The 21,437-nt window shown below is 44.8% G+C and overlaps 1 protein-coding gene across 3 annotated transcripts; it reads right to left on the minus strand.

Moving 5' to 3' along the window:
- Positions 1–404: 404 nt before the first annotated feature.
- fbxo38 (F-box protein 38) lies at positions 405–19,773 on the minus strand. Of its 3 annotated transcripts, none has more exons than XM_086261658.1 (22): positions 19,618–19,773; positions 18,958–19,157; positions 18,259–18,392; positions 17,086–17,249; positions 16,706–16,871; positions 16,255–16,530; positions 15,114–15,207; positions 14,723–14,853; positions 14,389–14,559; positions 14,099–14,241; positions 13,626–13,806; positions 11,294–11,346; positions 10,273–10,390; positions 10,007–10,162; positions 9,163–9,798; positions 7,403–7,503; positions 7,133–7,235; positions 5,971–6,137; positions 4,938–5,083; positions 2,473–2,576; positions 1,103–1,216; positions 405–1,026 (listed from the first exon to the last, which is right to left on the minus strand). In XM_086261658.1, exons 2-22 carry the CDS (start codon positions 19,089–19,091, stop codon positions 848–850), a joined length of 3,471 nt encoding a protein of 1,156 aa, XP_086117784.1. In that variant the 5' UTR covers positions 19,092–19,157; positions 19,618–19,773; the 3' UTR covers positions 405–847. The 3 variants fall into 3 exon arrangements, with proteins under 3 accessions (XP_086117784.1, XP_086117776.1, XP_086117767.1); XM_086261650.1 differs by having other exon boundaries at positions 10,273–10,393; XM_086261641.1 differs by having other exon boundaries at positions 10,273–10,393; positions 14,099–14,559.
- Between the last annotated feature and the right edge of the window lie 1,664 nt (positions 19,774–21,437).

A 21,437-nucleotide genomic window follows, 5' to 3' on the forward strand; every position in this document is an offset into this window, starting at 1 on the left:
GCACAACTTTAGATGTGCCACAGAAGGATGCTAGGAGACGGGCCCTCTGATTGGTTCTGACAACACAGAGTTAGCTCCGAGTGTGCAATGTGAATACGTCAGGTCAACATTAAGAGCTACATATCTATATTCTCACTCAATCACACGATGCGACTGTAGCTCCGACAGAGGAGCTTCAAAAGGTGCAGAGGTGACTGACGGTCAACCATCAAGTTGTTTTACATATCCTTCAGCAACAAACAGGTCTCTGCTTATTCTGCTTTCTGATGAAACAAACTCGACAAACAGCGACACGGGAACGCTTCCCAACTGCAGTGCGACAGAAAACTGCAGTCGTGCAGACAATGCTGCCAGCGAAGGCAGGAGGACTCGAGCCTTTATTTGGAACAAAATCAACAACGTCACATGTTTGACCCTTTTTTATTTACTCTTGGAATTAATGAGTTACCATACGTTCAGAGTCGTGTATGATAAAAGAGAAAACCAGCACAGATCTCGAGCTTATCAAATCCCCCAAATAAAGATTGAAGGCATGTTCTTGTATTTTTTCAAAGAATTGAAAAGAGTCGTCCTTCGGTGTGAGCCAAATGAAACATCATCATCTCCCTCTCCCCACAGTGTCCACGTTTCACTGTCCAGCTCATTAGCGCCCCCTTGTGAGCAGCCTTAGACTCTGCTGTTCCTCCGTAATGCTACTGAAGAGTCATTAAATATTATGTGCATGTCAGTGCTGACCTGCAGCTTTCAACAGGAAACCAACTTTCTCATTTTTTAATAAAACCAAGTGTTTTCAGTCAGAAGCCCGAGCGTCGAGGCTGACATCCTTCTGGTTCTCGGTCTTTGGTTTCTAGATGTAGTCGTCATCCACGGGTTCGCCTGGAGTATCACAGTGATGAAGGAAGAGGACCACTACTCTCTGAAACACTCCTCTTTTGCTCTGCCGCCGCTCCGAGATCTCTTCCCCAATGGTCTCCATGCAGATGTCAGCCGACAGCTGTCCTTTGCGCCGTGGGGCGTAGATAGTGGCTAACACAGGAGAGAAAACCGTTTGAGTACAGAGAGCAGCCGCACGGAGAAACTGCTGACAGACTGACGCACTCACTGCTTTCATCGTCTTCAAAGTCGTAGCGGGAATAGCCGTTAGGATCCGCTGCTCTCAGGGTCCTGAGCCAAGGGAAGTCTGTTATCATGCTGTAGGGCGCTCCATCCACCAATCCTGAGCAGTGACATCACAAAGAGTTGATGGTGAGAACATGCACTACCAGTCAAACGTCTGAGAACAGTTATACAGTTATTTGTTGCAGTCGTTCAAGTCCAGTGAACAGCTTGAAATGGTACAAAGGTAAGTGTTGAACTGCCAGCGGTTTAAAACAAAGGTAAGGTCACCAAAACTGTAAAATAATGTACATTTCACAATTATACAAAAAGGCCTTTTTCAGGGACAACACGGGTAAACATTTTAAATCTGTTCTGCAGCAACGGAGGCTGATCAGCCTTGAAAGCTGCTGCTGTTACTTCCTACATGCACCGAGTTGGTCAGGGCTTCATCCTACAGCAGGATAAAGACCCCACACAGTCCAAGCTGTGGCAGAACCACCTCAGGAACAAAGAACAAGATGAGCTTGGAAACATGGAGGTCCGGCACAGTCTCCAGACCTAAACCCATCGAGCTGGTTTGAACTGGACAGAAGAGCGAAAGCAAAGCAGCTACAAGGTCCACATTCATGGGAACATCTGCTCCAGATGTGGGAGAAGATTTGATTCGTGTTGTAGAAAGAAGCCACGGCTGTGTTCAGCTGTTATATCACAGGGGGCGACTTTGATGAGTCAGAATATATTTGGTCTATAAACTGATTTTGATAGTTTTTTCACTCTAACTTCTTATTTGTCCTATGCTTTCATTTCAAAATGCAATGAGACATTAAACTGTATGATTTTCAATAAAAACTGGAAAAACTTTTTTTGTAAAACGTTTGAGCGGTAGTGTGTGTTTGATGAGGAGCTTAAGAACTAGCCTGTCAGTAACTCCTTCAGTGCGCTAGTTCACCAGTGTAGTAAATAAGTCACTGCTATTCAAACAAGGAAGAGAAGTTTCTACATCCAGGGTGGATTTTATCAGTGTGGCTGCAAAGGTAGAGCAAGCAGTCAGCTGACCCAGGAATGATCAGCTGGGTGAGGCAGTGAAAACCATCTGTAGATGGCCAGTAACAATCAATACACTACAGACTCGCCATCACTTTTCTCACATTTACATCCACACAGAAACAAGATCAGAGATGATAAAACAGTGACGTTTAGAGCGGTGCACCTTTCCTCCCACCTGAGCCCGGCTCAGTGTGAAACTACACCAAACAGATCCTTCCTTCCATAACGTCACTGACCAAAAACAAACCTCGACTCCCAGAGGAGGCAGAATATAAGCAAGCACTTATGAAAACAAATTCAACAAGCGATGTGACGTAAACACGTTACCCTCCAGTGTGTAGATGTCTCGGCCCCAGGGGTATCTGGGAAACTTTTTCACATCCTCTTCTGTCCTGGTGGCTTCTGGGAAGAACTCGTACTTTATTAGCTCTCTGTTAGAGACAAACACACATATATGAAAAACTGAAATTTGGCTTCATAAAGAGCAGTGACTCTATAGACAGTACATAACTCCCTTACTAATGACCACTGTTCCATTTTTGTTTCGTTTTGCTCTTTCTTGTTTGAAACTTGCTCATTAACGTCTGTGCTGAGAATAACCAGTCACGCTTGTTTTAAGCGCGTGGACACAGTATAGGCCACAGCCATCTGTGGTGGGGATGTGGTCTGCAGCTCCACTGCAGAGTGGTGGTGCAGTAGGGTTCGGGGGCAGTGCCAGGAGGCTGGCAGCACAGGTGGGAATGATTTGGTGATAATTTCCTGCTATTTCAGGAGCCAGCTGGACCCGGAGGAGCGAGCTGCAGCAGGAACAAGTCCTGCACAGAGCAAACTTGGAAAAAAGCTTAAAATAAAACAGAGCAACAGTGTGCATGTGTTGGGCCTGCAACCAGTACAGCCAGTAGAGGTAGTGGCCACGATGCTAGTGGATCTAACCACCATGCAGACAGTGGTGGATCCAGGCCGAGTGCAAACCTGACATAGTGGCCGGGTCACCCTTGGAGCAGCCACAGCTGGTCGGGGCTCTACGTCAACCGTGCTGGCTGTGGAGAAGCTGCCACGACTGCCAGCCTCTAACTCGCTCGCCACCATCGCCCCGCACCTTCCACCAACTAAAGGCGATGTCCTAACTTGCAGGGAGCCTCGCAAATGCTGAAGCGGAAGTGCTGGAGGTGTGGGCGGCCGGGACACCAGCGCCAGGAGTGCCTGCTGATGGAGGTGGGACAGGTGGGGCACCAGCCCTCCAACACCTTCCACCGGTCCAGGAGGGACGTACTGGTAAGGTGCCAAGAGGGTATATGGGGATGGAATAGGGCTGCACGCAGACCCTGGTTCAGCCAGGGCCATTGGTGGAGGCAGAGCAGGTGGAGGTTAGGTGCGTGCATGGGGACATACACAAATATCCCATAGTGCCACTACAAATAAATACAAGGGCAAAACGCAGTAAAGGCTGCAGCATCTCTGAACGGCGTCGACGGATTGGGATTGAGAGATGCGCTTTAAAAACCTTTAGTGGAAGCTTGTGGGCGGGGCTTGTAGTGTCTGAGCTGTACTCAGTGGTGACACGAGGTCGTGCGACGCCGGCTTTGGGGAGGAGGAGATGGCAGGGCCTTCTCGTGAGGCCCCGCCGCCTCCAGCGATTGGCCACTGTTCTAAAACCTCTGGAGCAGGTAGGGCTCACAGCCAAACTGAAGAAGTGTGCCGTTGGACAGATGGAGGTGCAGTATTTGGGGTACCACTCTGAAGACGTCCTCAGGCGGAGAAAACAACAGCCTGTATCCCAAGACCAAAAGAGAGGTGAGGCGGTTCTTGGGGACAGTTACCACTGCAGATTCAATCGATCGATCAATCATGCCAAACTTGTGCATGGAGCAGTGCCAGGTAGCATCTGTGCAGGTAAAGAAGGGGGGACCCCTGCTTCACACACCTAACGTCTGACTCCCCTTCATTCATGCAGATGGACACCTCGAACAGAGGGCAGAGGGACACTTTGTCCCAGCAGGTAAGAGGGCTCGACCGCCCTGTCGTCTGCACCGTTATTACCTCCTGGGATGCCCTCGGTTCAGACCATGTCCCACTGCAGCCCCATGAAGGAGTCCAACATCCAGATCACCCGGATCATCGTCCAGCTGCTGGCTGCTAGTACCTGCTTCATCTACATCTGTACAAGAACCCTTCAGTTTTCTGAAGTTTGGTAAATAAAAGCAGCAACACAACCCTGTTCATGTAACACGTGACTATAACAGATCAGTGGCCCTATAAGCAAATGTGTTACTGAAGTCCACAGCAGCTGTTATGCTGACGAAACACTACCATCAAAGGCCCCACACCCACGCACGGACACATGTACGCACGCACACACGCACCCACCCACGCACGCACAGACGCATCCACATCCACGCTCAGACGCACCCACGCACAGACGCGTCCACATCCACCCACGCACACACGCATCCACCCACGCACACACGCATCCACATCCACGCTCAGACGCACCCACGCACAGACGCACCCACATCCACGCTCAGACGCACCCACGCACAGACGCACCCACATCCACGCACAGACGCACCCACGCACAGACGCATCCACATCCACGCTCAGACGCACCCACACACAGACACGTCCACATCCACGCTCAGACGCACCCACATCCACGCACAGACGCGTCCACCCACGCACACACGCATCCACCCACGCACACACACATCCACCCACGCACACACAGACACGTCCACGCACACACACAGCAGCCCACTGCTGTCTTGTGTAATGTTGCATGTGACACTACTCACTGGCTGATGTTAGCTATGGTGTCCATCCAACTGCGAATGCGAACTTTGTTGCGTATATTTGGCGGGTTGCTGAATTCGTGCACTATAGCGATGTGGTAAGGATACGGCCCCTGGAACAGCTGGCGCTCCAATGCTACCGAGTCAATCTGACAACATGAGACAGACAGAATTACACTGAGTGTTTCACATAGAAGTGTCTGGAAAATGAGACGAACATTTGTTTATCTTCATCTTGTTTAACGTTATCGTGATTTTAGCAGAGAGAACATGTCTGAGTCTGAGAGCTTCTCTTTTATGTAGCCAGATGTTCCAGCTGTTTTCAGCAAGCACAGTTATATCTGCTGTCAACAGCTTTACAGGCACAACCAAAGGTCTGAAGAGCCGGGGTGTCAAACAGCCCACGGGCCACATTCGCCCAGCAGAATAAAGTGATCCCCATTTTTATTTTGATCCTTTTCCCATTGTGGGGGACAAAACGTTTCAAACACCTCACCTGTGTTCTCCCTGGTAATAGTAGCAGTAAGTAGATAACACATGTTGCCCAATGTGTACCTTTCTCTTATTTTTCATACATTTCTCGCTTTCTTGTAGTCTATAAAATAAACTCCATACAGTCTGTGAATGGCAGAGATGTGTGCAGCACAGAGCCATGGCTCAGGCTCTGCATGAAGTTATAGTGCTCAACTTGTTTGATCTGCTCATCACAAACATCTGTATAAGTTTATAGTTTTTCCCACAGGTAAAAACCTCCATCATTGCCATTCATACAACACAAAGTAATTAACAAGTTTGTTTTTCACTTTCCACTGTAGCACAGTCCTGCTTTTTTACGACTACAGTAAAAACCTTTATTTTTTACAGTTTCTGTCTTTGCTGAAGCTTTTTGTAAGATCGAAGTGGCTGTATGTGGCTCGCCATGTGAAGTGAGTCTGACACCCCGGCCACAGGAAAAGTGCTTTTTGTTGCAGTATTGCGACATTACAACATTTTATACACCAGCAGTTAAGATTTCTAATGACCAAAGGTCACCAACCTGATGCATAGGACGCATGTAGATTATGCGATTCCTCTCAGGGGGCATTCTCAGGATCTGATCCAGGACCTGTTCCATGTCTAGCTTCTTACACTGAGCGTAGTCAAATCTGTTTACTATGGGGGCACTTTCTACTCTCAGGTGCTTTAACACGCGGCATCTGGTAGCTGTAGAGTGTAAACACACAAAGACGCTGATTACTCGAGACCTTCCAACTCAGCATAACCAAAGATGTCGCGGGCACTTTGGAGCGTTTGAAACACGACAATTTGATTTTTAAAAAGTACAAAAGTTAGTAATGACTTCTTGTATTTGCACAATCTGCCAAAAATTAAAAACATTCATCTCAGATTGAAGCTAAAAAACTAGTTAGTGTTGACTTGTTCCTAGAGTATTTAAAAGTAGAATGGGAGGCAGAGCCTTCAGTTTTCAGGCCCCTCTTCTGTGGAACCAGCTTCCAGTTTGGATTCAGGAGACAGACACTATCTCTACTTTCAAGATTAGGCTTCAAACTTTCCTTTTTGCTAAAGCATATAGTTAGGGCTGGACCAGGTGACCCTGAATCCTCCACAGGAGGTCTGGGCTCCTGGGTGCTTCACAGAGCGCCTGTACACCTCTCTGCATTTAATCATGAGTTATTATTGACCTCTGTCTCTCTTCCACAGCATGTCTTTATCCTGTCTTCCTTCTCTCACCCCAACCAATCACAGCAGATGGCCCCGCCCCTCCCTGAGCCTGGTTCTGCTGGAGGTTTCTTCCTGTTAAAAGGGAGTTTTTCCTTCCCACTGTTTGGCCTAAACATGATCTCTTAACAAACAAGAGTGAAGACTAATTGTTTTGAACATGCAGTGACCAGCACTGACAATTTTGTGACTCATTTACAGACAAATTCGTTTCTCAAACGCAGAATATAAGAACCTCGGGAGATGCAAGAACATTTTACAGCTCATGTGCAGCACGAACACTCAGAAAAGTAGCAGCAGTCACATCTACTGCAGTTCCATCTACTGCAGTTACATCTACTGCAGTTACATCTACTGCAGTTCATTTTAAATGTTAAAAAGTAACTAAAGACTAGAAGCACTCTGATAGCACACACCTTATGTTTTTAGTTTTTGGCAGAACAAAACATTAATGTAAGTTAATTATCAAATATGAGTACCGTGAATGAACATCATTTTGGGGCAGTCTTTAAGGACCAGGTCAGTGATTCCACAGTTGGTCAGAGTGATTCCCACCAGGTTCTTGCTCTTCAGAGACAAAATCTATACAAGCAAAACCATCTCAGTACATCTTTGATAAAAACACACTGCAGAACCATTTGACCAAACTTTAACCAGAAAGGAACCAAGGACAAAAACATCTGTGTGCTTTTCTTTGGATCACAGAGTAAAGTGCCAGTCCCCGTGTTTGTGTCCGAGCGCACACGTACCTGCACATGGTCGTCCTCAGTCACCGGGTCCGAAGTGCTGGTTGATTTGTCAGCCATTCGTTTCCTCCTCACTGCCATTCGAGGCCTGGCTCTGGAAAGATCTACACAAAATAACAGAGTCCAAGGTTAAACACACCTGCCTGCAAAGAGGCTGAAAAGACACTGCTGTGAGATGGTGAATCAGGTCAGATGGAAAACCCCACAAACGTGGGAGAGTGGACTTGTACAACATGAAAAGGCTGGATGGTCACACACTCCTGCAATAAAGAGGCTGTATCACAAGGAGGCCGATCAGTTTGTTTCCTCTGCACGGAGCGTGTCTGACGGTGCAGCAGCCGTGGAAACAACAATGTAATCTGCACATTTTCACTTTTTCCTCCAAGTAGATTTCCACTTTTTTCCTCAAAACAGCGTTCAGACTTTTTTCTTAAAATGCTCAATACAATTTTTATTGCTAATGTGGCTGTAACACTGCTTTGTACCTCAGCCGCCAGCAGACAAACCCGTGGCACCAATTTAAAAGAAGAAAACTTCCTCTGACTGTGAGATCAACGTCACTGAGAACTTATACAGAACATTTACTACATTTGGTAAATCTGTTTCCCAGCAGAGCTGCTCTGCAACAAAGAGGAAGCCTCGATGTCCCAGCTGTACACAGGAACCTGAACACAGCTTCCATTTGTGCAGCTGAAGCGGCAAAGTAAAACTTGTTTTAAAACCCCACGTGGACACGCGTGAGTCCATTTATTCAGGTTTGAATGTAGAGGTTTGTCAAAAACTGTCTGCTCAAAGTTCGTGTGCGTGCGGATGTAATTCCTTAAAAGCCAAATCACTGTAGAAACTTGTGGATCGTATCGTATGCACTCGAATCACTTTTGAGGCAAATTTCTCAGCTTAGCTTCTGAATGATCTTGTTAATAATTTCACATCCTCGTTAGGTTGGACTGTGGATCCTGCAGCTCCTGTGACAATCAGAACAACCCCAGGTTTCTCTTCAGCTCTGTAGCCAGGCTGACAGTCAGAGCTCTGTCGGGCCAACCATCCCTCTAACCTTAACTAGTAACGACTTCATGAATAACATTTGAACCATTAGAGAAAAATGACCAATAATCATCCCACAGATGTAATATTATCTACAGCTGCTCTTAGCACCACTGATGTTAAGTCAGACTCTTTTTCTCCAATCGATCTTTCTGAGTTAACTTCAATAATTACTTCCTCCAAACCATCAACGTGTCTTTTAGACCCCATTCCTACAAAACTGCTCAAAGTCCTGCCATTAATTAATGCTTCAGTCTCTAATAATCAGCTTCGTAGCACAACATTCATCCAAGCACCAGCTAACACTCACACACAGACTCTGATGGTCGGAGAGAAACTTGGCTCAGTATCTGGCCCAAGGACACAGACTGGGATCGAACCACCGACCTTCTGATCAGTGGATGACCTGCTCCACCTCCCGACCTACTGCAACCAAAACTAAAAGATTCTCCTTCTGATCTTATATTCGTTGCACATCTACCTCTCACATGCTGCCTGATGTCTGGATCAGCGTGGCCATGTTAACATGTGTGACAGATTTTGTTCTGAGTGAACAAAAGTAAATAGCAACCGAATCACAAACAACTTCACAGAGGTTTTAAACACAGCGATGTACTGAGCCTGATGTATACTAACATCTGCACGGAGCCATGAATAGAAGAAAGAAAAGCTTTAAGTTTCACTCCTGAGAAGCTGGATTCCTGTTGTTCCAGTCTTACCTGTCTCTGAGACCAACGGCACAGAGGACGTGCGGGTGCACGATCGGGTTAAAGGTCGCCTTGGAACAAAGTTCTCCTGCTGTGATCCTGAGCTCGCAGCAGAGGAAGGCTGCCTCTTCCCCTGAGCAGTCTGAGGTCCTAGTCTCCTGGGATCATTTTTTACAGCACCACCTCTGGGCTCCACTCTGTCCACGCTGGCAGGACCAGAACTCAGAGGGACAGAGGGTCGCTCTGCGCCCTCTCTGCCACTCGCAGCTCTGTCAGGGGCTGTTCCATGGGTGGCATCCATCACCACGCTCCTACATCCACCCGCATGGCCCGATGTGGCTCCTGCAGGTCCAACTCTGACCAATGAGCCGGTCATTGTCCTTACTCCAGTCCTTGATGCTGGAGTATCCTCTGATGTCCCGCTAGCTCCTGGTCTTGCCGCGGCCTCCACAGCCTCAGTAGTAGTTCCTTTACCGCTGCTCCTCCTGCTGCTCTCAGTAGCAGCCTTCATGTCGGCCTTAATCTGTTCACTGGTCACCTGGCAGCTCTTCTCACAGCTGTTCTCTGCAGCGTGAGTCTTTGGCTGATCAGCGACTGCCATGGATATAGCCACACTGTTGCCCCTCCTCAGCGGAGTCTTTCCTTTACCTGGAGACGAAACACACCCTTTACAAACCTCGACACCAGCAGCCAGTTTTTAAGCCGTCATAATTACAATCAAATTAAGAATATCGGACTGATACATGAAGAAAGACGCTTGAATCAAAACACATCCTGAATGTCTGTCCACCATCTCACGATCCAATCATCAAGCACTTGCTGGTGCCTTCTGGCTGTGAGCCGTATCGTGCATCACCTTTTGTACATGAGGCCGGCTGCTCCAAACATGAAGGTGGCATTAACCTGGAAACAAGGCCTTCCTCTTCCTCGCTGTCCGAGTCCGAGATGACCTGTGAAGGTTTGGGCACGTTGGCACAAGCTGATCTGCACTGCTGGACTAAACCACTGGGACCTGGAATTAAAATCAAATATTAATGTGCAAAGTGTATGCAAGACATGTCATTTATACCTTCATTTTTCCAAACACTGCTTGCTTTGTTCAGTGAAAGACCAACGTCGGACCTGCTTGTTCCTCATCAGGTGGCTGTGATGCTGGAGCCTGGTGACTGGGCCCCGGAGCCATGTCGCCTTCTTCAGCCTCTGCTTCCTTCAGCTCGATCTGAGGCTCAACGTCCATGTTCTCCTTCCCAGAAAGTTAACACTCATATCAGAACCCAACCCTGACTATCAGCCCTACAATCTATCATATTTGACACGTGCGTTTCTGAGACCTCCGTCTCATCAACATGATCAATACTTGTCATTATTTCCAAACTCTTTTTGTCTAAAGTGAACATTGTTGTTAACAACAATTCGCCAAAAACACCCAACCATACAAAATATATATCACAGAACTACATCACAGAACTACATCATAGAACTATATCATAGAACTATATCACAGAACTACATCACAGAACTACATCACAGAACTACATCACAGAACTATATCATAGAACTACATCATAGAACTACATCATAGAACTATATCATAGAAATATATCATAGAACTATATCATAGAACTATATCATAGAACTATATCATAGAACTATATCATAGAACTATATCATAGAACTACATCACAGAACTATATCATAGAACTACATCACAGAACTACATCACAGAACTACATCACAGAACTATATCATAGAACTATATCATAGAAATATATCATAGAAATATATCATAGAACTATATCATAGAACTATATCATAGAACTATATCATAGAACTATATCATAGAACTATATCACAGAACTACATCACAGAACTATATCATAGAACTACATCACAGAACTACATCACAGAACTACATCATAGAACTATATCATAGAACTATATCATAGAAATATATCATAGAACTATATCATAGAACTACATCATAGAACTATATCATAGAAATATATCATAGAACTATATCATACTCAACATGATGTAGCAAAAACATTCTATGGGCTTTGTTATCAGGGTTAATAAACATCTGTTATCTCTGGCTATTTGTGATGGGTTGGGTCTCACAGGGTGAAATACAGAACATTTTTACCTCGTCTTCATCCTCTTCATCTTCTTCCTCCACTCCATTTACTTCTGCTGGTGCTGTAAAAACAAGCGCTAGTTTTGTAACTCAACATTACGTCCATCATCTTCTACGACAGCGTACGAAGTAAAATACTTTATATAACTGAAGAAGTGAAGGTTAAAGGTCGCACTATGCCAGAACCACAGGTTGAAAAACATTTCCACGCCGTGTGTGACGCGCTGCGCCCTGTCAACCTACAGCTGCGTTGGAACAAAAAGAGTGAGGGATGAAAACATGCATGACTGTCCCCCCAAGCTCCAACTAAGCGACTGCAGACTGAGACTTTCACCCACAACGGATCAGCGACGGAAACAAGACAGCATCTGTTTAAACAGCCAGACTGGTTCAGCATTTTTTAGGTCATGGTGAGTATTGGTGTAACTTTACTAATCATGTTTACACATGATACACATGACTCTGTAAACACAGGAAAGGCATGTATGAATAACTCACAGCACTCCCTCACTGAGAATTTCAACCACTTCTCTAGTCTGACTTAAATTAATGCAACAAAGAATGATTCAGTCCGAGGCACTATCCCAGCACGGTAGGTTTAATCGTTCTCACATTATATCGATAAGTACAAAGCACACAGTCAAACTGTCACAGGATTCATATCAGGGCTTGCATTTGCTGATATGGTTATTGTACTCGGCCCTGAAAAGCTTAGAAATATGGTCTCTAAGCAGGTTCTTACTCTGGATGGCATTACCTTGGCCTCCAGTAACGCTGTGAGGAACCTTGGAGTCATTTTTGACCAGGACATGTCCTTCAACGCACATATTTTATTCTATTTTTTAAAAAGTATGGTTTCTTGCGCAATGTCTCCAACATCAGAAATATCCTGTCTCAGAGGACACTGAAAAACTAGTTCATGCTTTTATTAGCTGCTACACAATGCTGCAGCAAGAGTCCTGACAGGGACTAGAAAGAGAGCAGATTTCTCCTGTTTTGGCTTCCTGTTAAATCCAGAATTCAAAATCCTGCTCCTCACATACAAGGTCTTAAATAATCAGGCCCCATCTTATCTTAATGACCTTGTAGTACCATATCACCCTATTAGAGCACTTCGCTCTCGCTCTGCAGGCCTACTTGTTGTTCCTAGAGTATTTAAAAGTAGAATGGGAGGCAGAGCCTTCAGTTTTCAGGCCCCTCTTCTGTGGAACCAGCTTCCAGTTTGGATTCAGGAGACAGACACTATCTCTACTTTCAAGATCAGGCTTCAAACTTTCCTTTTTGCTAAAGCATATAGTTAGGGCTGGACTAGATGGCTGCCCTTCCCTGATCCCAGTTCTGCTAAAGGTTTCTTCCTGTTAAAAGGGAGTTTATCCTTCCCGCTGTTGCCAAGTGCTTGCTCACAGGGGGTTGTTCCTCAGTCAGTCCTGGCTGTAGCTCACGAGGTATCGCTACAGCCATGAAACTATTAATTGTAAAGTTCGATCCCCGTTTGCTCCAGTCTGCATGCTAAACATCCTTGAGCAGGATACCAGCCTCAAGTTCCTCTGTGACTCATCCATCAACGTGTATAAACGTTAGCTAGAAAGCACTTAAGCACAGAAAACAAAGCTGGTATGAATGTGTGAAAAAGTCATGTTGTAGTGCATTAAGTGCTCAGGCAGAGAAGAAAAGCTGTGTGTCAGCACTCCTGTCTTTCCACACACTTTCCTCATTTTAACATTTCGTCTTTATCCTTAATAAACCAAATCTGCTGCACATCCTTCTCTTCTTTCTTAGTGTCCACCCTCACACACCACGAACTACACACCCTTTTCCTAGTGCTCATGTCTACTGTGGTCTTCTTAACCATCACACTTTTTCTTTGCAAATCTCTTCTTTTAAATACTTTCTTGTACTCTCTCATTCCATCATCCAGCACCAAGTCTCCTCGTCCTCCTTCCTCTGCTCAGAGGAAACACCAAACACCTCCCTGACAGTTTCCTTTACCACTTCATGGCCCATGACACCACTGTGTACTCTCCAGTCTCGTTCAGGTTCCTCCATCTGCATAAGATATAATCTACCTATGCGCGTCTAGTCTTATGTTACTCAGTGTTCCTCCTCTTCTGAAGTATGTGTTCATAGCCATCTCCATCCAGCACATGTGTCCTTTAGCACTGCTCCAACCACGACTCCGTCCACTCTGGGAATACTCCACCGCTTCATCCAACTTACTCCAGAACTCCTCCTCATTTTCTAACCGACATCCAACTTGTGGGCCATCAGCATTATTAAAAACATATGACATTTATTTTAATACAATTGTTGGTATTTAATTATTAAAGCCAGTGAGACTTGCCATCGTGTTGCTGCTGCTGCCGCCGCCGTTGGTTGTTTATGTTGTTGATGGGTGGGGGAGGCATGTTTGGCTCATTGTGGTGATGGTGGTCTTCATTGTCATTGTTTGAGTTCTGGTTGCTGACGAGTGCTGAGGACACACCGATCCCAGTTCCTGCACTCAGACCCACCCTGGCACAGCCCTAACACACAGGTGCGCACACACAAACACACAAACGATTACAAATTGTTGCTGTGAGGTGATAACGACTAAATCCCTGTGTGCACAGGACTAACACGTACAAATGAGTCCAGCTACTCGGGTTCATTAAGAGCACGGCAGTCACACTGATGCACTGCATGAATGCACCAGTGCAGGATCCTCTGTAAAGAGCCTGACACACTTGCCATGCAGTTCTTTTGAAATCTGCTCCCTTTGAAGACGACGCGTCTCTGGGATGATTCGTTTCGAGAAAGCGACCATAACAAACGTACCTTGGGTGGTTCTCGAAACATTTGGTCCAGACAGATGAACTCCAGACTGGGCAGCAACTCTACAAACTGGGAAAAAGACTCCAGCTTGATGGCGTGACAGCGAACCAGAGTGAGATCAACCAGACGGCTCCATCTGGACTGATCTGCAGACAGAAACGGGGACAGCATGGTCCAAATGCATGACAACACTATACTTTTCCAATGATGTGAGAGGGAAAAACACTGCAGCATAATAAAGGCTGCATTTGTCTCTGCTGCTTTGTTATTATTCACCAAAACCAAAAATGTACCAGTAATCCAGTGGTGAGGGTTGTGGAGGTGAGGACAGTTGTAGATTAGCAGGTATTTAATATTGGTGAACACCTCATTCACCACCTTGATCCCAATATCAGTGATGATTCCTGGGTTCTCGATAACATCCGCCAGCCCATATTTCACCAGCTCCGAATGGCTCATTTTACCTGAGTTTAAATAAAAGCAGGAAAAGCCTCGTTTCCATCATCAGTGTACTGAACATGGGGCTTTATTACAGAGTTACTATTCATTCTCCTCTTGGTTTAAGGCTTCGTCAGCTGCTTATCGCCTTTTCATCAAAGCAAAAGATATTTGAGAGGAAGCACTAACACTGCAGCAGAAACTCATCCACATAACCCAGATGAAGAGTCTCAAACTGGGGAAACTCCAGCTCAGCCATCTTGAGAGCTGAGAAGACTCCATCTTTCGTCAGTGAAGGCTGGATACGCAGCTCGTGAAGCCTGATACAAAACACAGAAGGAAGTGAGAATTTCAGCAACGCCTGCATCTTCATGCAAACATCAAATAATCCAATCGTGTCAAATGTGTCACAAACCTGTTAATGTCACTGCCCTGGTGCACATATTATTCTGAGTTATTTCTGGCGTCTTACTCTACTGTTTATGTTTTAACCACATCTGAACACTGAAGCTATGAAATATGCAGCAGAATGTCCTGATTCTGTAATCCCTCTCACACAGCACTGTTCGTAAGCAGGTACCTGCGAGCAGCAGTTATGATGAGGTAGCCCAAGTCCACCTCCAGGGCATTCTTACAGGCTCCAAACGCAATGGTGTGGAGGTTCCGAAATCCTCCTGGATACGCCGTCAACATCAAAACAAACAGCAAAATATTACTACAGTACAGAAGTGAAGTAGTGTTTGAAGTGCTGAAGACAAACGTAGGGACACGTCATGTAAATCCACAGACTCTTGAACAGCTCGGACACAAACGAGTGAAAACACCTGAAAGACTCTTTGCTATAAAACACAGACGAAAACAAGCTGCGTCAGGGTCGCGGTCACTTTACTGTTCAAGCAGCACGAAAACAAACAAGAAAACAAAGATTTCTGAAAATGTTTTGTTTTAAATTTCAAATATTGTATAACAAGACATCTTTTTCCTCCCTGTTAACTGGAGCCTTTCATTGAACGACCCAATGAACACACTGGTGCTCTCTGCCTGTGCAGACATGTGGCAGCAGCTCTGTCACTGTGTGGTGTTTAACCAAATAAAACTGCAGACATAAGTGTGCGCACTAGTGTGTCACTGAGCGAACACAACCTCAGCATGTTGGGACTCTCTGCTCGTATTGTCACCATATTCAATCGAACGACAAAAGTCACCTCGGGGTCCAAACTGCGTTACATTCTTCACGCCACAGTAGGGGTGACGTGGGCCGCGAGTTTAACCCTTCAAAGCCGAGCGTATCGTATGTGATCCATGTGTTTTTGAGACTTCTGCATCGTCAGTGTAGCTTTTTTATTTTACCCTCAAAAAAACATTTTTAATGACGCCACTGCAAAAATATCGCTTATGGAGCAAATGTGATACAAATACTCATATATGCAGATTAAAATGTGACATATTTCTATATATATTTTGTCTAAAGGTTCAACAAACACTCCATCATCAAAAAATAAAGATTTCTGGTAGTAATTTCATGGTTCAGGTTTTAAAGGGTTAACGATTGTTTCCAGGTAATGTGATTCATTTCCATGTGACACTCATGAACATGTAAATTCTAACACGCAGGCATTAAAACAACAACAGCAAAGCCATGCATGAATCAATCCTACTGAACAACAGTGTGATTTAAAGATGCACTGAAAGTGCAGCAGTGTCTACAAACAGCTGCTCACCTGATCTCCAGCTGTCCTCCACCACGTGCTGAATCAGCCCTCCCAAGAAGGGAACTCGTACCAGCTCCAGCTGCTCGAGGTTCCGGGCTGAAGCCAAGCCGGTAATCAGGGGAACGTATTTGAGAGAGTTGGTCGGCCCTGCACAGTTGCGCATAACAAAGGTCCTTAGGCTCACACACAGAAAGTCCTTAAACGGCTGTGGTTTGGTAAGGCGGACCCACTTCAGGTAAAGGTGCCGTAGCATGGACACGCAGGGGATCTCGGGAACATTCACACCTGGGTTGGTAAATATAAAAGGACACAGATACTTTAGACCTTAAGATTATCCTTCTGTTCTTTTTAACAACCACACATCTACACAACAGCAGACACGACGCCGACTTACATCCAGAATTTTGGATAGTAGCTCTGATGTATTTGGACCAAGTCTGTGTCATTATGTTGTACTCACCCACCAGATGGAGGGTCTGGATCTTGGCATTTATGGGGACGGTGAGTTTGTTCTCAGCGGGAATGGGAAACGCTCCGTTACGGTTGCGGAACTTTCCGAGAATGTGAACCTGGGGCATGTAGTTCCAAATGGCTTCCACCAGCTCCAGGTGGGAAGTCTCAACGCCCTGAAATGACATCAGCGAAGGTAACTGCAAACGTAACTCAACGATTACACCTTAAGGCTCTTTCAAATGGGACCCGGCGTGCGCTAGCTACAGCAAAGGGCCTTTACACATATCATCAGTCTGCCAGGTCAGAGAATGTAGCAACAAATAAAGAACATAAAACACGTGTTAATTATTTAATACACAGCAGATCAGTCACATACTGTTTACCCACCAGCAGATTTGGGCAGGCTTGCAGAGCCTCCAGGACTCCTGGAATACTGAACGCCTCAAAACCACGGATTCGTCTCCTTTCCAGGTATCGTGGGTGGAGACCATACAGCTGCTCCAGATCTGGCATCTTCTTCAATAGGAGCAAAAAGCTGCTATCTGTAAAGCCTAAAGATAAAGCACAACAAACATAAATAAATCCCTTTTTTTCAATGTTTCAAAAGGGTTGCAGCATAAACCGGTTACTATGGACGCATTTACACACATATAAACAGAAGGTGAAAAAAACCTAAGTCGTTAAAAGTACAGTGGAACCCTGACTTACAAATGCCCCATTTAACGAAAAATTCAAGTTATGCAGGGACTGAACGCCAATATTTCTGCCCGTGTTACGGGCCTGCGTAACAAAATCCGCCGGCTCTGATTGGCTGAGCCCACAATGCCTTCCGAACCATGTGACAGCCCTCTTGGCTTTCGTATTTGCGCTTCGCTGTTCCACTTGAACGACGTATTGTTGTTGCAGTTAGCAAGTAGCCTAAAGCCTGTCGTTCACTCCAAAGGAGCGATGGGTGCTTCGACTAACGAAAGACCCTCGGGAACGAATTCATTTCGTAAGTCGGCGTTCCACTGTATTATAAATATGAGCAAAGATATTTTTGCTCATTTTAGTTTTAAAGTTGCAAGGCTTGAACATGCATCTCTATCCCGTTCTGTGTTTAAGGGTCTCCACATGTTATTGCACTGTCAGAGTATGACTTAGACACGTCCAGGACCTCCTGCTAACCAAAGCTCTTTGTGTTTTGGTGTTAAAACTTACTTGGAGGTGAAAAACACTCTGCATAAATATGACCTGAAACATCACCAGAAGTTACACAGCAAAACAGGAGTGAGTCTAAAAGGAAACATGGGCAGTTTGTAACATTCAGGACCATTATTTTATAGAGTTACTGTTATTAAGTAAATATCTTAAAATTTTAAGATATAAAAATAAAAGATTTTTGCAGGCCAGTAAAAACACCACTAAACTCTCAGCCTGACCTGGAGCTTAGGCTCGATACATTCATTATTAAAACTGACAACATCAGAATTCATATTTGGGAACGGCAATGCCAAAAAAAGGGTACCATAGCACGCTCTTTGTTGTATGTTGGTGAAAGGCAGACTGGTTGTACTGTACCTGAAGGCATATACTCCCACCAGTGACCAGCACACAGGTCCACCACCTTGACCACTCGCAGGTACAGAGTTACTGCTTCTCGAAGCTTTCTAGATAAACATTCCATACACATGATATCCTTCATGGGCAGGTACCTACAAACAAGACAACGATGTTTAAAATCTCAGAAGCTGTTCCTGTGATCACCATTAAAACTTTTACTGGGAAAAGCGAGCGGGAGTCCTTCATCGAAGCTTCCGCTCAACAAACTCCGACATGAAGAAAAGAAAAGCGAACTTTGCAGCTGTTCCAGCCACCGCGGTTTGTTTTACACAGCGAGAAATCTGCAGTAAGGCTCCAGAAGTAAGAGCTGTAATAACATATGCAGATGAGCTGCTGACTTAGTCTCAGACCGTGCTTGAATTATACAGCTTGACTTTGCCTAACGGAAGCCGTAGGTGTACCGTTCTGCCTATTTCCATCTACGCAACATTAACAGGTTACATTCTTCTCTTTCCACCCAGTCTACGTCCATTCTTGTCCACAGTCTTGTTCTCTTTGACATACAGTCACCATCATGGACCAAACGTTATCTTGTTTTCCAGTGGGTGTGTGGCAGTCAAAGGTACCAATACTGACTGGCATAATGAGCCAACACACTGGTCTCTACAACGCATAGTAAATACGACAAATGATAAGTGTAGCCTGAGCGCAGCATACCTGAATATATGACAGAGGACTTCATGGGACAGCTCATTGATGTAGTCTTTGGGCTCACTGAGTCTTTGCACAAGATCTTCCCCACTGCTGCCCACCAAAGCGTGGAATTTATTAGACTTCTTCCTTGGACCCATTACTGCTGTATCATATCCTCCCACGTGAAGTCTGGAGCTTCTATATCCCGAGCGGGGACCTCAGTTCTGGACACATTATGAGGGAAGATGGGTAAACTGGAGTAGGAGACTCATACCACACGACCTACTTTGAGGACACTTTAAGCTAATACCAATTATGTTCAAGACCTGCTGCGTGTTTGAAGTGAGGATGTAAAACCAATAATTACTGTGCACTCAGGGACGCTACGTCATCAACATGCACGAATATTCATGTTTGGTGGTAAACATAAGAAAAACAAATAGACCTTTTAATAAAAATAAAAGAACACATTATTTATTTTCTTCCATTTAAATGTGATGGCTACCACTCGGGTTATTTTACGACTGGCAGGTTCGTTAAATTATACTTTAAAGTTAAAAGAAGCCTTCGTTTAAGCTAGCTTAGTAGATAGCACAGCCGCTGCTAAGACCGTACTCCACACAATGGGTTCGCAGTCACAACCTGGCCCCTTTATCAAGGCCTGACACGGTGGTTCTAACCTACCAGTATGTTTCTACTAAAGTCTCCGTGAAGCTTCTTCTCAGCCATCCTGTCTCCACAGAAAATGTACTAAACACAGCCAGAGACGCGTTAGCACAAGCCAATGTTAGCTTGTTCTTCTTCTTCTTCTGAGTTTCTCGGCAGGCCATACGCATTAAACATGTGTTGCTGCCCCCTTTAGGTCAGTGTTGTGCAGAAACAATAAACAATTGATGGTTTTCTCCAAAGTTTTCGTTATAATCACTGGTTATTATTGACATTGACATGAGGTCTGCCTCTATAACACAGCAGTCCATCAAAACATGCTTATCAGTTTGTCTTTAATGTGGTGGAGACATTTATACAACAGCATGAAAACAAAACACTTCATTACACATAAAACTGTAGTACTGGAAAACTGTGCATAAACTACCAGAAGTAAAAATAAATGTTAAATGAATTAATATTTGTGGGGATAGGTTAATTGGATAATCCAAATTGCCACTAGGTGTGAATGTGCGAGTGAATGTGAGTGTGAATGTGAGTGTGAATGGTTGTCTGTCCCTGTGTGTTGGCCCTGCGACAGACTGGCAACCTGTCCAGGGTGTACCCCGCCTCTCGCCCGATGACAGCTGGGATAGGCTCCAGCGCCCTCCGCGACCCTGAAAAGGATAAGCGGAAGCGAATGGATGGATGGATGAATTAATATTGTAAAAGAAAAACGTAAGCCTGAACTGATGCTCTCTGTTGTTTATTTCAGCAGCTTTGCTCATTGCAATGTTCAATAAAAACTATTAGTAACTGAAAAAGTAGCAAGTACTCTACGTTTGATAAACCAGAATGATCAAACACCTTATTTAACACCATGCTGCCTTCATTCATTCAGCAATGTTGTGGGGATGGAGCTGGACTCCCTCAAGGTGGTGTCGGAGAGGCGGATGCTGTCCAAGATAAAGACAATGTTGGATAACACCTCCCACCCACTCCATGACATGTTGGTCAGTCACAGGAGCTCGTTCAGTGAGAGACTGAGATTACCGAAAAGCACCACTGAACGACACAGGAAATCATTCCTGCCTGTGGCCATCTCCCTGTACAACGCATCCACTTAACACACTGTTTGCTGCTACAGCTACACATGTTTCTTTTCCAAATATTTATTTATGAGTGACTTATGTATGTATGTATGTATATATATGTATATATTGTACTATTCTTAGTTAGCGTATTGTCTGTCTTGTCTTAATGTTGGTTTAAAATGGAGCACTGTAACAAAAAATAATTTCCCCCAGGGATCAATAAAGTATTCTGATTCTGATTACACTGTGTTTTTCTTTACTTCTCTTTCAGTAATCTCTCAGCTTCCTTTCCTGCTGGACTTTGTTATGTTTAAGGTTGACCTATTTTGAATACTTTATATTCTCTTCCAGGATCATATTTTATAAATCATATGTTAGTAGTGTGTGTACTGTGAGTTCAGGAACACAGGCCTATATCTTGATTCAAGTATATTCAGATATATTACTAAGAACAAAAAGCAGCAGAATTAAAAGGTGTCAGGAGTGTGTGACAGTGTCAACTGTCAATATAAAATAAGACTTTATTGATCCCGCGACGGGGAAATTTTTGCGTTACCTCAGCTCAGGTACAGATATCAGAAGGAAATACAAAAAATACAAATACAATACAAACAAATAAATATCTATGGGAGGAGTCAAATACTAATGAAAACTGAAGGTGCTGTTGGCACAACAACTGGTTAAATATATCACATCCAGAAATCCCCAGAGATGAAAATATGAAAATGCTGGCTGAGCCTGCACCTGCTCTGCTTGCTGTTTTAT

The sequence above is a fragment of the Aulonocara sp. 'chitande type north' Nkhata Bay genome, linkage group LG2, assembly GCF_057382095.1.
Source record: "Aulonocara sp. 'chitande type north' Nkhata Bay isolate Kocher_YH1m ecotype deep benthic linkage group LG2, A_spYH_male_GT1.1, whole genome shotgun sequence".
NCBI classification, from domain to species: domain Eukaryota; kingdom Metazoa; phylum Chordata; class Actinopteri; order Cichliformes; family Cichlidae; genus Aulonocara; species Aulonocara sp. 'chitande type north' Nkhata Bay.

What these genes read in the sequence shown, in the direction of transcription:
- fbxo38 (XM_086261641.1), bottom strand. Translation starts at nt 19,091, where the DNA reads ATGGGTCCAAGGAAGAAGTCTAATAAATTCCACGCTTTGGTGGGCAGC. An exon ending in GGATGAGTTTCTGCTGCAGT is followed by an intron (nt 14,560 to 14,722) that starts GTTAGTGCTTCC and finishes ATTTAAACTCAG; the next exon opens with GTAAAATGAGCCATTCGGAG. An exon ending in TGTTTCGAGAACCACCCAAG is followed by an intron (nt 13,807 to 14,098) that starts GTACGTTTGTTA and finishes CCTGTGTGTTAG; the next exon opens with GGCTGTGCCAGGGTGGGTCT.